The sequence below is a fragment of the Bos grunniens genome, chromosome 26, assembly GCF_055505025.1.
Source record: "Bos grunniens cultivar Pamir isolate PY7600 chromosome 26, Bosgru_T2T1.0, whole genome shotgun sequence".
NCBI lineage: Eukaryota > Metazoa > Chordata > Mammalia > Artiodactyla > Bovidae > Bos > Bos grunniens.
In genome coordinates this window covers 51,399,420-51,413,708 of record NC_141190.1, presented here as the reverse complement: position 1 = coordinate 51,413,708, position 14,289 = coordinate 51,399,420, and the positions used below count along the sequence as shown (strand labels likewise).

General features: G+C 65.9%; 1 protein-coding gene across 15 annotated transcripts; it reads left to right on the top strand.

The window, feature by feature from the left end:
- The first annotated feature begins 251 nt into the window (after nt 1-251).
- Nucleotides 252-5,342, top strand: LOC147344584 (sperm flagella and cilia-associated protein 1-like). 15 transcript variants are annotated; one of them, XR_015155816.1, is made up of 6 exons: nt 252-949; nt 1,910-2,054; nt 2,192-2,366; nt 2,909-3,090; nt 4,792-4,848; nt 4,965-5,166. XR_015155816.1 is itself a non-coding variant. In XM_086379137.1 (6 exons), the coding sequence occupies exons 1-5, from the start codon at nt 288-290 to the stop codon at nt 4,802-4,804; spliced, it is 567 nt and encodes a 188-aa protein (XP_086235263.1). In that variant the 5' UTR covers nt 252-287; the 3' UTR covers nt 4,805-4,848; nt 4,965-5,166. The 15 variants fall into 15 exon arrangements, 12 of the variants coding, with proteins under 12 accessions (XP_086235263.1, XP_086235261.1, XP_086235262.1 ...); XM_086379137.1 differs by having other exon boundaries at nt 252-426; nt 2,909-3,003; XM_086379135.1 differs by having other exon boundaries at nt 252-426.
- Nucleotides 5,343-14,289: the final 8,947 nt, after the last annotated feature.

Sequence of the window (14,289 nt, the reverse complement as noted above, 5' to 3'; positions counted from 1 at the left end):
TTGTTAAAACAGAAGTCTACTGTCGATGCCTGGACGGCAGCGCGCCGGGCCCGCCGGCCCTTCACCGTCTCGGGGACCCCCCAACCTCACCGCGTCGGGTCTGGCTTTCCGCCCCGACCCCGAGCCTCCGGCGGGCACCCAGCGGGCCCGCGCCCTCACCTGCGCCCCGCCCTTCCGGTCCCGGCCCTTCCGGCCCCTCCCGGAATTCCGGTCCCACAGGCGCTTCCGGCGCCGTCGCCCGGCAACGGCCTAACAGCTGGCCGCGCCGCGCCGCGCCGGCCGCCGCCATGCTGGACGCTGCCAGGCCGCGCCCCCCGGCCCCGCCGCCGCTGCCGCCCGGCGCCCTCCACCGTCTCTACGCCTGGCTGGACGCGCTGCCGCCCAGCCGCCGCAAGCGCCACCTGGCCCGGGACTTTAGCGACGGCGGTGAGGGGCCGGGGGGCCTGCCCGGGCGTCCAGGCCGAGAGCCCAGCGCTCGTCCTCCTCGGCCAGCGGGAGCCCCGGGGCCTGGTTGGCGGGACGGCCAGGCGAAGGCCGCGGCCCGGGCAAGGTCCCCGCCCCTGGGCTCCCTGCGAAGCCGGGGCGTCAAGGCCCCCGGGGAGGGGCGGGAGAGCCGCTGCCTCGATGGCCCTGGGAGGAGGAGTGGGGCGGCAAGGTGGGGCGGGGGGAGGGGGGCAGGAGTTCCTCACGCCCCGCCCCCGCCTGCCCCGGGGGTCCCCTAGCAGCTCCTTGGAGCCCGCTGGCCCTCACGGTCCTCCCGCCGGGGCGCCCACACCCTGCGGGGGCTCCCCGGGACCCCTGTCTATCCTCCTCCGTGTGGAGGCCCTGGGGGACGAATATGCAAATATCCGGGGCCCCTCGGCTCGCCCCACACCCCTGCCCGCCCCGCCCCAGTGATGCTGGCGGAGGTCGTGAAGCTCTTTGGCCCCCGGCTCGTGGACCTGCACAAGTACGTCCCCACCTGCAACACCGGCCAGAAGCGCAGCAACTGGAGCGTTCTCAACAAGCGGGGCTCCGAGCGGGGCTTTCCGCCCCGCCTTCCCTGCTGGGCCCGCTCCTCGCTCCCCAAGGCGGGCCTGCATGGGCGGCCCCCACCCTGGGGACAGGTTCTCAGGCTGTGTCCCTGCCGTGGGCTTCCCTGATACTCTGTCCAGTTCCACTTGAGGCTCCTGGGGGCTCCCCACCAAGAGGCCAGCAACAGTCACCGTGAGACACACTCTGCAGGGCATTATCCTGCTCACTCACCTCGCCTCTCATGCACTCACCCGCCAAAAATTCTGGGTGACAGGCTGCTCAGGCCCAGCGAGTCAGAGGGAAGACGGATAAGTGAGGAGATGGGGCCAGCGTCAGTTGTGACAAGTCACGTGAGGACACTGAGGCAGGAGCACAGGAAGTGACAGGGAGCAGCCTGAGGGCGGCCACCTGGGTCTTTGCGAGGCTGCAGTGGGGAGGGCATGCGGAGCCACCAAGGGCCCTTGGAGGACACTGCCCGAGGGCACAGTGCCTTAGCCGGCTTGAGGCCTGGCAGGTTCTGGTGGGACTTACTCGGAGGGGAGAGAGACTGGGGGAGTTGGAGGTGGGGTGGGCGGCTGCCCCCACCCCCAAAGCCTGGAGAGGTGGCAGCTGCAGGCAGACCTGTGAGAAGTCAGGCTCTGAGCGCTTGGGAGGTGAGCCGAGGCGCCTCAGGAGGATGAGCGCTGCCTAGGGAGGTGGCGGCGGGCCGGGGACTCAGCTGGCCTGAAGGCACAGCACTCTGTGCCCCGTGAGCCCCGGGTGGCGACCGGGAACGAGATGGCCCCAGGCCCCTGTGGGTGCGGGGGCCGGAAGGCACCCCAGTCCAGCCGCTCCGCACGAGGTGGGCGTCCCCACCTGGCCTCTGGTCTCAGGGCTGCACCTGCTGCCTCTGCAGGAAAGTCTTCCACAAGTTGGGTCTCAGTGTCTCAGGAAGAGATCCGAAAGGTGATCGTCAACACCCCTGGGGCCATCGAGCCCATCCTGTGTGCAGTGAGGGACAAGGTGGAGGCCGCGAGGACCCGCCCGGCATGGCTGGACACGTGGGTACCATCACGTGGCCATGGCCTCTGCTGTGTTGGGACACGGGCTCGTTGCCTGCCGATGAGAGTAAAACCAGGAAGTAAGTGGGGGCGAAGCCCCGTGTCCCCGTGCCCAACTGGCCTGCATCCCTTTTCAGAAGCGCTTGGGTCCAGACCGTGCCCCCTCCTCCAGGGAGCCCGTCCCCCTGCCCATCTGTGACAGGGAGACGCCGGCAGGCCTGCGGACAAGGACAGAGTCAGCCTCTTCCGGGGGTCTCACGGCACAACGCTGGAGCCCCTTGCAGGAAGCAGGACGCTCCAGTGGTGACGCTGGTGGGTGGGGCTCGCCTCCCCTGCACAGGCTGGGGGTGTCCAGACCGCCCCCCCACCCCCGCCCCGTGTGGGGGCCTGTGCCCGGCAGACCACCCTGCCCCCCGCGGGGGTGGCACCCAGGGGGAGGGGTGCGCCTTGCTCAGAGGGAGCCCCGCTCCCGTCACCCCCGCAGGGGCCCTGCCCACAGGCGCCAAGTGGCTGTCGTTCAGGCTCAGGGGTCAGGCTCAGGGGTCGCGTCTCTGAATGAGGAAGCCGTTCAGAGGTGTGGCGGCTGCACTTGCGGACCAGCTCAGGCCCGACATGGCCACAACGCACAGCCCCTACCCGAGCTGGAGGCCGGAGCTGACGTGTCCGGTGGTCTCGCAGGCCTGCTGAGCCTCTCAGTGCACTCTGGGGCAGAGACCCATTGGAGTCAGAGGGCTCCGGAGAAGATGGGCCACTGTGCATGCAGAGGGTGGGCTCCGGGTTGAACCCTCTGCACCGCCCTCACTGGCCCGCCTGCCCGCCCGCTAAAGGCCCGTGCCTGCCTTTCTGTTTTCCAGCCGGGGAGCCCTGGCAGCACCTGGACCCTGGGCTGCCGCAGCGGCTGCTGGAGGAGAAGGAGCGGGTGCTGGCAGTCCTGCGGGGGACCGTCAAGGTGCAGGCCTGGGCGGCCTCCAAGTAGCTTGGCCCAGCATGCGGCGAGGCAGGGGCAGCCAGGCGGGGCCCCTGACCGGGGGAGCCCGTGAGTGTATCCCAGAGATACCCAGAAGCAGAGGGGAAAGTACAGTGGGCCACCACCCCTCGGAGACTGACCAACCAGCCTTGCCTGTCATCAGACACCAGAGACCACGAGTCAGGGGCTGCAGACTCACAGGCCTTGCCACCCAGACATACTAGACAGCAGGCTCGAGGGCCCTGGGGCCCAGTCAGGGAGCAGAAGGCAGCTCCCTGAGACGCAAGCCTGGTTCTGGGGCGCTCGCCTTGTTCTGGGCGAGCCTGTTCCCCCTCTCGCTCAGGGTCTCCAGCACTCCCGGGTTCAGGAGGTGCCTGGGTGTCACTGCCATTCAGCAACCCCTGCGTGCTCTTTCAGCAACCCCTGCGTGCTCTGGCTGGGCGTCCAGGCTGCATGTTTGGACCTGGGACAGTGGGGGGTGGGGCGTGCAGGCCACTCAGCCTTGGTGTCGGAGGAGCTGTAGAAATGGTGATGACAAAGCGCTTCCTGCTGGCTCTGCGAGTCTTGATGCAGCTTTTTTGAGGAAGCAGGAAGGTGGCGTCATCCTGTGGTTTGCATCTGCTGGATGGCAGGGAGGAAGCCCTGTCTCAGCAAGGCCCCTTGCCGCCCTCATTCCCTGCGCGGTCTGGGCCGTATGCTGACACGGAGGCACGGCCACCGTGGGCCGCAGAACAGCAGGGTTTGAACCGCACGGCGGTGTTCACTAGATGGGCACCAAGGCGCTGTGGTCTGCGCTGCAGACCCGACGGGGAGGGGCTTGCGGCTCCCCCCGCCACCAGATTGATCAAGGACCAACCGCGTTTGATTCTTGAAACCCAGAGGGCAAGACAGCTCACCTGCTGTCTGGGTGACACAGTTGAGTTCCGCTTCCGTGACCGTCACTGACGTCAGATAGAACAGATGTGGGGGTGGGGGGCGTGGAGGGGCAGCATCCCAGGGCTGACGAGGGGGGGGGCCAGCCATGCCGGGGTCCAAGCCTGCAGCATCAGCTGAAACAAGGCAGCGTCCAGCCTCGGGACGCCCCTACCCTTCATGCTCACCGCCGAGGGGCAGTGCGGCCAGCCATGGCATGCTGGAGCTCAGGGCCCTCGGAGGGTCGGTCTCCTGAGACGCTGGCCCCCTGCCTCAGCCAGCGGGAGCCCTCTGTCCTCTGGACACGCGTTCGGGGGCAGACGAACTTCCAGATCTGTTCACTCTTACTGTTGGGGCGTGGCGGGCGCTCTCCTTCCAGGAGGGGAGTTTGCGCCCTGGCCTTGCTTGGGGGAGGCTGGGGGGCAGTGGCTGTGCGTGAAGACAGCTGAGCAGGAGCGCTGGGCGGGCGGTCCTTGACCGTCTGTCTGCCTGGGGACGTGTTCTCGGCCGTTTCCCTTCAGGAGTGACCCCTGCACGTGAGGCTGTCCCCTCGGCAGGCTTGCTCCGAGGACCTGGCCTGGCCCGGCTGAGCCGCTGGGCAGGGCTGCAAAGGGAACGGGCCAGGAGGCTCCTTGGGTCTCAGGCAGCCCCTCCCTCTCCTGGCCTGTCCTCTATCACCTGGGGTCTCAGGCTCATTTCAGGGACCCACGTTTCTGCCCAGAGTGGCCTGCTTGAGGGCCTTTGGTCTGATTGCTGACGGTGTGGCCTTTAAGGGGGCTGGCTAGACACTCAGCCTGGGGCTGAAGCTGCCCGCCGCAGGAGTGTGGACAGGCGTCCCTCGGGTGTGTGTTCCTGCAGGTTCTGCAGATGAAGGTGGCCAGGCTGGAGCACCCGGTGAAACTAAAGGACCAGCGGGTCAGAGCGCTCACGCGACGGGGGGACCAGCCCCAGGGAGGGGGCACCCGGGGCCAGAAGGGCCCCCTCCCCTGTCCACCAGACTCCGACCTCGAGCCCACTTGGAAATCCCCTAGACTGGGTGTTTCTGGGTGTGGCAACGCACTGTCCATCAGACGTGGAGCAACCGAGGAGGACCCGAGCCAGCGTGTCCACAAGCAGAGGCCTGGCCCCTCCTGACTGCACATCCCGGGTGCCCAGCCGATGTGGCCTGAGGTTCCCCTGCTGCCCCCCACCCCCCCGCCTCCTCCCCACCAAGAAGACCAGTTTGGACATGAAGATGGGTCTGGTTCCCTGGAGCCCCTGAGCGTCCCAGCGTCACTGTGAACGTGGAGCATCTGCGGGCAGTTGTGTGCTGAGGGCGGTGGGGTGGGGGCAGCGTCTCGAGTCAGCCAACCTGCTGTCCCGGGGGCCCCGTGGAAACAGCTCGCGGGAGGTTGTGCTCCCTGAAGGGTGCCTGTGGGGACCTCACAGTGGTCACCCGACATGGCCAGTCACCCCTCCTTGCTCTGGAGGTTTTGGGGGTCAGAGCAGTGCCAGGACGGGCTCCCCCCAGTGTATGTGGGGCCCTGGCCCTGGGTGGGGCCATCAGGGTGGGGGCCAGGGAGTCCTGAGATGCCGAGGTTGGGGGCAAGGGACTGTGTCCTGTCTGTCCTGTGTCCTGGCACTTGCGCCTTCCTGCTCCAGCATCCAGGGTACTCCCTCCCCACCCCGCCCCCAACAACTGACTCACTGGCCCCCCTTCCCCGTATGCACTCACACGCCCCGGGGCCCCTGCAGGGTTTCAGGAAGCAGCGTCAGAGCAGAAACCTCCATCGGTTTCGGAGCTGCTCTGAGTCAGCCCATGTCCTCCCTGAGTCAGACGTGCAGCCCTGACCCCACAGCACAGATCCGGCCCCCAGGCTTGGAGGGACCCGGGGTTTGAGGCGGAGGGTCTGCTTCCCCAGGAGGGGCCATGGAGGCTGGTTGGGGGGGTCGCCCAGGAGGGGCCATCTCTCAGATTTCTCCTGGGCACAACCTCGCCCCTGGAGAGAAGCCCCAGGATGTGTCTGGGGGCAGGTCTGGGTTGCCCGCTGTGGGATCCAGGCTGCAAGCAGCCCCCACCGCTCCAGCATCAGGAGCCACAGAGGGAGACGGGCTCCACAGCCCAGAGCTCAAAGTGTCTCGGGTCCAGGGGCAGGAGCGGGCTCAACAGGAAACAAGGCCGGGGGGCCTGTGGAGGACCATGCCCCCCACCCTGCCAGCTGAAGGCTCCATGCCACCCGCAGGGACAGGAACGCAGAGGAGCAGCCAGGGTGGGGGTCAGGCACAGGGCACACTGATTCAGCCTGGCCGGTGGCCAGATGGCTGTGTGCTGGGCGGTGGGTTATGGGCAGAGCTGGCCAGGCCTGGGCCCTGGGGAGACGCAGAGGCAGGCTGTCCCTGGAAGAACATGAGGTGAGGCTGCTCTGTGGCCACCCGCTGACCCGAGCTGCTCGTGCCATCCACTCACTGCTGCTGGCCAGGGGCAGCTGTCTGCTGTTAGAGGCCTGGTGAACTCACTGTGAGCTCACCCCAGCTTTCCCCTTGAACGGTGGGTGCAGAGACAGCCCCTGGGGGTTAATGATGTTGAAGTCAGGCTGCCCTGCCCCTCCCGCAACCAGGACGCAGACACCAGGGCCTGTTAGGTGTCTGCCTCCACGGGTGTGGGTGGACACCCGGCGCCCGGCGAGTCATCTGGCAGATCTTTTTGCACCCGTTATTTTATGATTTTAAAACATTTTTAGGGGAGACCCTTGGAGGTGCAGAGGTGTGAATGACAGCCTGCAGGCCCACAGGGATGCCCCCTGCCCAGGGTGGGCAGAGGCAGCCTGCCCCTGGGCCTCCCCAGTCTCCTCCGCGAAACGCGGCCGCCGCTGCCGTAGAGGTGCTGAGGAGGCCACGCCCTCACTACCCCTGAGGCCCCCAGGCTGGTCCAAGGACGGCCCCGTGTGGCCAGGGCAGGAATCACGCCCTCCTGAGTCTGAGTGAACTCCGCGAGTTGGTGATGGACAGGGAGGCCTGGCGTGCTGCGATTCATGGGGTGGCAAAGAGTCGGACACGACTGAGCGACTGAACTGACCCTCCTTAAAAATGGCAAGAGGCTGTGATGCGGGGCTGGAGCCCTGGTGACCTTCCTGCTGCAGAGGACTGGAGGGCTCTATGCTAATTCCCGTGTCAGCCAGAAACCCTCCAGGCCTCCACCCACCTGAACGCAGGTGAGCGGTGTGGACTGCACCACGGAGCCCGCAGTGTAGACAGAAACGCCAGTGGCCTCCAGGCCTGTGGGAGCTCCTGGCCTCCCCCCGCTGCCCCCATGATGCCCTCCCCAGCTTGGCACGTCTGTTTCCGTGATTTCTGAAGCAACTGATCCGGCCTTTCCTTCCCAGATGGGTTTCGAGTGAGTGCCACCGACGCTGGGGAGATGCTGGCCATGGCGAGCTGGACGTGCTGCTGTGGACGCGGCTGGGGGCGGGGGGCGCCCACGGGGCTGCTACAGAGGAAGGTCCTCCCGACGGGGTGGGCGGTGCTGGGGCCGCGACCTTCCCGGAAGCCCCGCCCTGCCCACGTGGCACGCCGCAGTCCAGCGGGAAGGGGGGCCTGGGGCGAGGGACCGCGCCCCTGAAACAGCCTGGAGGTGGGATGAGAACAGGCGGACGTGTGGGAGGAGGGCCCTTGGGAGCCCAGCAAGGCTGACTTCTGAGCAAAGGCGTGAAGAAAGCGAGAGGCTGCAGCTCAGACGCGGCGCAGCGGGGCAGAGGCCGGGCACGGGCGGCGCACGAGGCGTCGGGGGTGGCGGGGTGCGAGGCTGAGGCTGCGAAGATCGGGGCTGCAGCGCCTCTGAGGCGGCCCGAGCTCCTGGGCATTGCTGATGCCTCAACGGCTAGGGCTCCAGCAGGCAGGGGCGCGGGTGCTTGACCACAGGGCCATAGAGCCATCCTGGAGGGTGGGGTGGGGGTGGACCCCGGGCTTCCCGCTCCCGGGCTTCAAGGCTGAGAGCGAGCCAGGCCGCGTTTCTACTCCGCAAGGTGCAGCAGCGGGGCCTGATGATGTGGATGTATTGAGTGTTCTCTGACACGTGAGAAGCACCTTTCCAGAGGAAAAACACCCTAGCTGCACAAAATGTGTGAGAAGTGAACTAGCGACAGCTTGCATGAAACCATCGCAAATTGTAAGGTAATTATTCTCCAAATAAAAAGTATATTGAAAAACTGACCTAGAGGTTCACCCAGAACATAAAGTTTGTTTAGTTCAAACAGTATAAGTGTTAGTCACTCAGCCCTACTCTTTGAAACCTCAGGGACTGTAGCCCGCCAGGCTGCTCTGTCCATGGAATTCTCCAGGTGAGGATACTAGAGTGGGTTGCCATTCCTTTCTTAGGGATCTTCTAGATCCAGGGATCAAACCTGAGTCACCTGCATTGCAGGCAGATTCTTTACTGTCTGAGCCACCAGGGAAGTCCTGTTTAGCTCAAAGCTTTGATTAAATTCAGGTAGTAAATTAGTGCGGATTCAATGGCATCCCACTCCAATACTCTTGCCTGGAAAATCCCATGGACAGAGGAGCCTGGTAGGCTGCAGTCCATGGGGTCACTAAGAGTCGGACACGACTGGGCGACTTCACTTTCACTTTTCTCTTTCATGCATTGGAGAAAGAAATGGCAACCCACTCCAGTAATCTTGCCTGGAGAATCCTAGGGGCGGGGGAGCCTGGTGGGCTGCCATCTATGGGGTCGCACAGAGTCGGGACACGACTGAAACAACTTAGCAGTAGCAGCAGCAGCAGCAATTGATGGAGATTAGAAATGAAAACCCAGAGAAAAGACAGGAAAGAACAGCAACTGGCTGCTGTCCCAAGGCGGGTCGGGCCCTCGGTGCCCCAAGGGGCAGCTCCACCCCCTCTGGGGGCCCACCGCTGCCGACATGCTGACTTGCCGAAAGTGGTGGAGAGCTGCCTGGAGAACTGGCTGGCAGAAGCCCATCAGTTCACAGCGATGGCTCTTGGGTGGGAGAACGGTTACTTCCGCATTGCTGACAATTCCCATCGGAGCAGTGTGTTCTACAATCAAGAAACAGTGAAAACAATGCTTCTGGCAAGCTCACCTGAGAGGCAGTCCTGCTTCTGGGTCACGCACACACTGGACATCTGTCGTGTCCCTCCCTGTTCAAAGAAAGACCCTCCCTCAGAGAACCAGCCAACGCGGCAGCTGAAGGCACAATCCACCTCTCGCCTTTCAGGGAAAGCAGAGCCTCGGGGTGTCCAGCGGGGTGCTGTGGGGACGCAGAGGGCCCGAGCATCCCTGGCCTCACCCCAGGGGAGGCGAGAGGACCCCAGGCTCAGCCCCCCTACCCCCACCACATGTTCTGTGGGATCTCAGTGCCCACAGTGTAACAGGCTGCACGGGGTGAAATGCCCCTGACTCCGCCCTCAAGTCAGCTGAGTGGCCGTCCAGGCAGAGGGCAGACGCAGAGGCCGAGGAGGTGGCCAGGGGCAACGCAAGGCTAGGGGTGGGGGGGGCGTGTCTGGACGCCCCCACAGGGGCAGTCACCTGGACCAACGGCCCCCAGCCCCCCAGCCTGGGGGCACTGTGCTGCCCACCCAGCTCCCCGCACGCAGCCACGCTGGGCAGCTGGCTGGTGGGTGCTGAGCCTTTTCTGGGCACCCAGAGGAAAGCCCACCCACCAGGCCAGACCCCAGGAGAGACCAAGCATTCCTTGCTGGTCCCTCGGACCCCCTTCACCACTGCAAGGTCACAGGTCCTCACACACATGCACACGTGCTCATATTCAGCCCCCAGGCCTCCCCTTTGTTCCTACCACCCAAGGGCCCTGGCTCTGACCCGCCGGGCTGGGCATTCAGGGCTCCAGTGGGCCTTCTTCCCGGTGACCTGAGGCTGCCTGCAGCAGGGTCTCAGGACTCCTGCCGTGTTCCCAGCCCAGCCCCTTTCTCGGATCCAAGGTCCTCCCAGACCCAACCTGGGTCTGGGACAAGGAGTCAAGGGGCGCTCCACTGAGAGCTCCCAGAGGGATAGCACCCCCACCCTGTGCCCCCGCCCGACCAGCCAGGCCAGGGGCTTCTCTGTCCACCAGGGGATGGGGAGGGTTCCCTGGGAAACGCCTGGGGCCAGGAGGAGGTTGGTCACCTGCCGCTCTGGGCCTGCGTCCTCCTCCGCACGGTGGTGGCCACTCCTGGTGGAGGCAGGCGGGACCCGTCTCGGGCTCTGTGCCCACCCCTGGCGTCCCCAGCACCTAACTGACCCCCAAGCTTCTACAAAGGGGCTCTTGGTGTTTGTGGGGACCCCAAGGGGCCTCGGATCAGGGACACTGAACTTCAGGAGGGGCATCTGCCTGTGGATTAGTCGGCCAAGGACCCTGGGGAGGCCCAGGGGCTGTAGAGGCTGAGGAAGGCTGTAGAGGCCAAAGACCTGGGGAGGCTCATGGCCATTGAGGCCGGGGGCCTGGGGGAGGCCCAGGGGCTGTAGAGGCCAGGGGCCTGAGGAGGCTCAAGGCTGTAGAGGCCGAAGACCTGGGGAGGCTCATGGCCGTAGAGGCCAGGGGCCAAGGGAGGCTCAGGGGCTGTAGAGGCAGGGGAGGCGGGGGAGGCTCAAAGGACCATAGCGGCCAAGGACCCAGGGGACGCCCAGGGACTGTAGAGGCCGGGGCCCTGGGGAGGCTCATGGCCGTAGAGGCCGAAGACCTGGGGAGGCTCATGGCCGTAGAGGCTGTAGCTGCTGAGGGGGGAGGCCTGAAGGTGACAGATCCTTCCCCAAACCTGGGGGCCCAGCCCCTCAGTGAGAAAGAGACCCCGGCTTCTGGGTTACGGACAACAGCGATTGCCGGGGCCAGCCCTGTGTGCACAGGTGTGTGGTGTGTGCACACCTGTGTGCAGGCCCAGTGGTCCAGGTTCTCAGAGGGGCTCCCTGTGGCCAGGGTGGGGGCTGCCGGGTCAGCCCTGCGAACAAAGGGGCCACATTCTCCCTCCGGCTGGGGATCGGGAAGGCCAAGGTGCCCCGGGAGGCCGCCCGCGCTGTGGCCTTGAGTGGAGGGAAGTTCCCATGGCCCGGCTAGCGTCCCAATCTGCCCGGGAGGGAGAGGATTATCTCCCAGCAAAGGAGTCACACAGACTCAGCCTTGAAACCCTGCCGTGGAGGCAGGGGGGCTCCGGGCCCAGCCTTAACCCCTTGTCTCCCTGCCTGGCCCACATGCAGGTCCTGCCCAGGGACCCAGAGCCCACAGGTGCCGCCCATGGGCACCCCAGGCCACGGGGGCCACTCACCATGCTCACGCTGCCCACAGCCTGGGTCAGGCTCACGGCCGGACACCCCCAGCCCAGGAGGCCCCGGGAGCCGCCGGGGACTTGGCCCAGACGGTTTCCTGTCAGCCCTCCAGGCCCCTGTCCTCTGACAGGTTTGGGGACACCGCTTTAGCAACAAACCCTGACGGCCAGGCGAAGGCCAGGATCAGAGCAGCCACACGTGTTCACCGTGGCCGCACGCCCCTGGCTCCGTGTGCTCCACCCCGTGGACCTCGGGCCGCGGGCCTCCCACCCCCTGCTCTTTGAGGGCCCTCGGGGGGGTGGTTCTCCAGTCTGAGGACACTGCTGTCCGCTCTGTCTGGGGCAGATCCTCTCAGGTGGACAGACCTCGCGGGCAGACACCCTTCGGCCTGCTGTGCCCGAGAGCTTCACCGAGTTCAGTGTCTCCCTGATGGCGGGAAGCTGAACCGGGGGGTGGAGGCTACCACCCACTCAGGGGCCAGGGCCCCCAACCCGGCCTCGGGGTAGCAGTTACTAAGCCGGGGAACCACGGGTTGAGGTGCAGGGCCAGCTGGGAGAGGGCACGGCCGCACTGTCTGGGAACCCGCCAGGGGTTGATGCAGCCGCCTCTGGGGCTGGGAGCTGCCCGAGCTGAGCAGACAGCTGCAGGGACAGCGCCCTGCCGGGAGTGCATGCAGGGAGGGAGTGAGTGGCCCTGAAGGACGCCCCTTATCGCGGGCCCGCTGTGTGCCAAGCACGTCCTTCAGGGCCGGCAGAGATACTTTCTGTCCTGTGGGCAGAGGGAGAGCCCAGCCCAGCACATTCTGCATTCCGGGGGCCACTTGTGGGGGCCCCGCCCGCAGCAACAGGGCCCAGGACCCTGTGTGGGCCTGTGTGGACACCACAGAGTCGGGGAGCGTGGAGTGTCCCGCCCTGGGCACCTGCTGGCGGCCGTAGGACTGCAGGGCAGGACCCTGCCTGAGCTGAGTCCAGTCCCCGGCCGGCCTCGCTGGAAGCCAGCTGCTGTGTCTGCCCCTTGGAATCATCCTCACTGCCTGGGGAAGGGGCTGGAGGCGGCGATGCCCATTCCACTCAGCTCCCGTTAAAGTCTGACGGTGCCGGGATGCTGGGAGCAGGCTGCGCGGCCAGAGTGCGGGGAGGTGCCGGGGTCCCTGCCCTGAGCTTGGGGTCCACTCCAGGCCCCGAGAGGCCGCGCAGTGCCTGGCAGCAGAGTGGTGCTCGGGTGCACCCGTCAGGCAGGGAGCCGCCCTAGCGTCCCCTGGCTGGCCTTCCTGCCTGCGGCCACTCCGGGTGGAAGCCGGCCCTGCGTCCATCCCCTCGTCCCCAGAGTCCACAGAGCAAGCCTTCCAGGGGCTGAGACTCAGGGGCTGGGGTCTCCGGGGGCCACAGCCAGGTGGGCTGGCTGGGACTAAGCTCCTGGTGGGAGGCCCAGCCTGCAGCCTCCTTCTCCCTCGGACTAACTCTACCTGGCAGCCCAAGGAAGGCTTCCGCACACAGACTCTGCCGGGTCAGCACCTGCCTCCCAGGGGCCTTGGGGGGCAAAAACAGACCATGGGCCTGGCCCCCTGCTCCCCACCGGCCGCCCACCAGGCTCCCCAGGCTCCAGCTGGTAGGGGGCCAGCCACCCCGGCGTCCGAGCAGGGCCAGCAGGGTCCACACACCCGAGGCCCGGAGCCGCTGCCCCTGCCCGTCTCCTCTCCAAGCCTCTCTGGTTCCCTGCGTGGTTTATAATCAGCAGGCACTGATGTTACAATCAGGTCAGCAGGACGACCGGGAGGGCCTTGGAGGGCTCTGGGGTGCGGGCCTCACACCCTGGACTCCCTGCCTGTCTACCTGCCTCCTGCCGCCTCCCTCCTGCAGGCCTGCTGCTGCCCGCCTGAGGAGCCAGGGGCAGGAGCAGGAGTGTCTCCCAAAAGTTGAAGGAGGCAGCTGTGAAGGGGAGGGCTGATGGCGGTGGGGGCTCAGGGCGGGGAGGCCCCAGGGGTGGGGGGACCCCGAGTGGTTCTGGAGAATGGGGGACCCACGGAAATGGCCCCAGGGCTGCCGCCTGAGTCGGGGCTCCACCCCTCAGCCTGGCACTCAGCAGGTGGCCCCCTCGAGCCTCTGAGCTCCCTGGGAGGGGCGTCTCCTCTTCCACCAAAGGTCCCCCTTCCCCAGCAGAGGCAGGGGTCTGACACCCCCTCTGTGGCACCCTCTAGCCCAGAGACTGGCCCCTCCCAACGGCCCGGGAGATCCCTGAGCGGCTGACCACCCACTGGCGTCTGCAGGCCCCTGCACCCCCTGCCAGGCTTCAAGGCCCTCAGAGACCCTTGAGTGGGGCTGCGGACAGGCTCCTGGCAAGGGCTCTGGACCCTCTATCCAACCCAGTGTCTGCAGATTCTCAGCTACACTCCCGGCCCCGAGGGGTCCAGGCCCTGGTTGGGGTGTCAGCGAGGTCTGGGTCAGGATGGCAGAAGCCCTGGCACGCTCACGGTGGGTGCTCACTCACCCGGCCTCCCTTGCACGGCCACCTTGTACCCTTGGCTTGCCTCTGCATCCAGGAGCCCGGCCCTCAGCCCCCAGGCCCACTGGTCGGGTGAGTGTGAGCGGCTGCACACAGACACACCACAACACACACAGCAGGCTCACACACACACACACACATACCAGGTACACAGACACACACACACAGCAGGCTCACACACACACACACACACACAGCAGGCTCACACACACACACACACACCAGGTACACAGACACACACACACAGACACACAGACACACACACACACACAGAGCAGGCTCACACACACACACACACCCCAGGCACACAGAGACACACACGCCAGGTACACAGACACACACAGACACACACACACACACACCAGGCTCACACACACACACACACACACACAGCAGGCTCACACACACACACACACACACACAGCAGGCTCACACACACACACAGCAGGCTCACACACACACACACACACCAGGTACATAGACACACACACACAGACACACACACACAGACACAGAGCAGGCTCACACACACACACACACACACACACACAGCAGGCTCACACACACACACAGCAGGCTCACACACACACACACACCAGGTACAC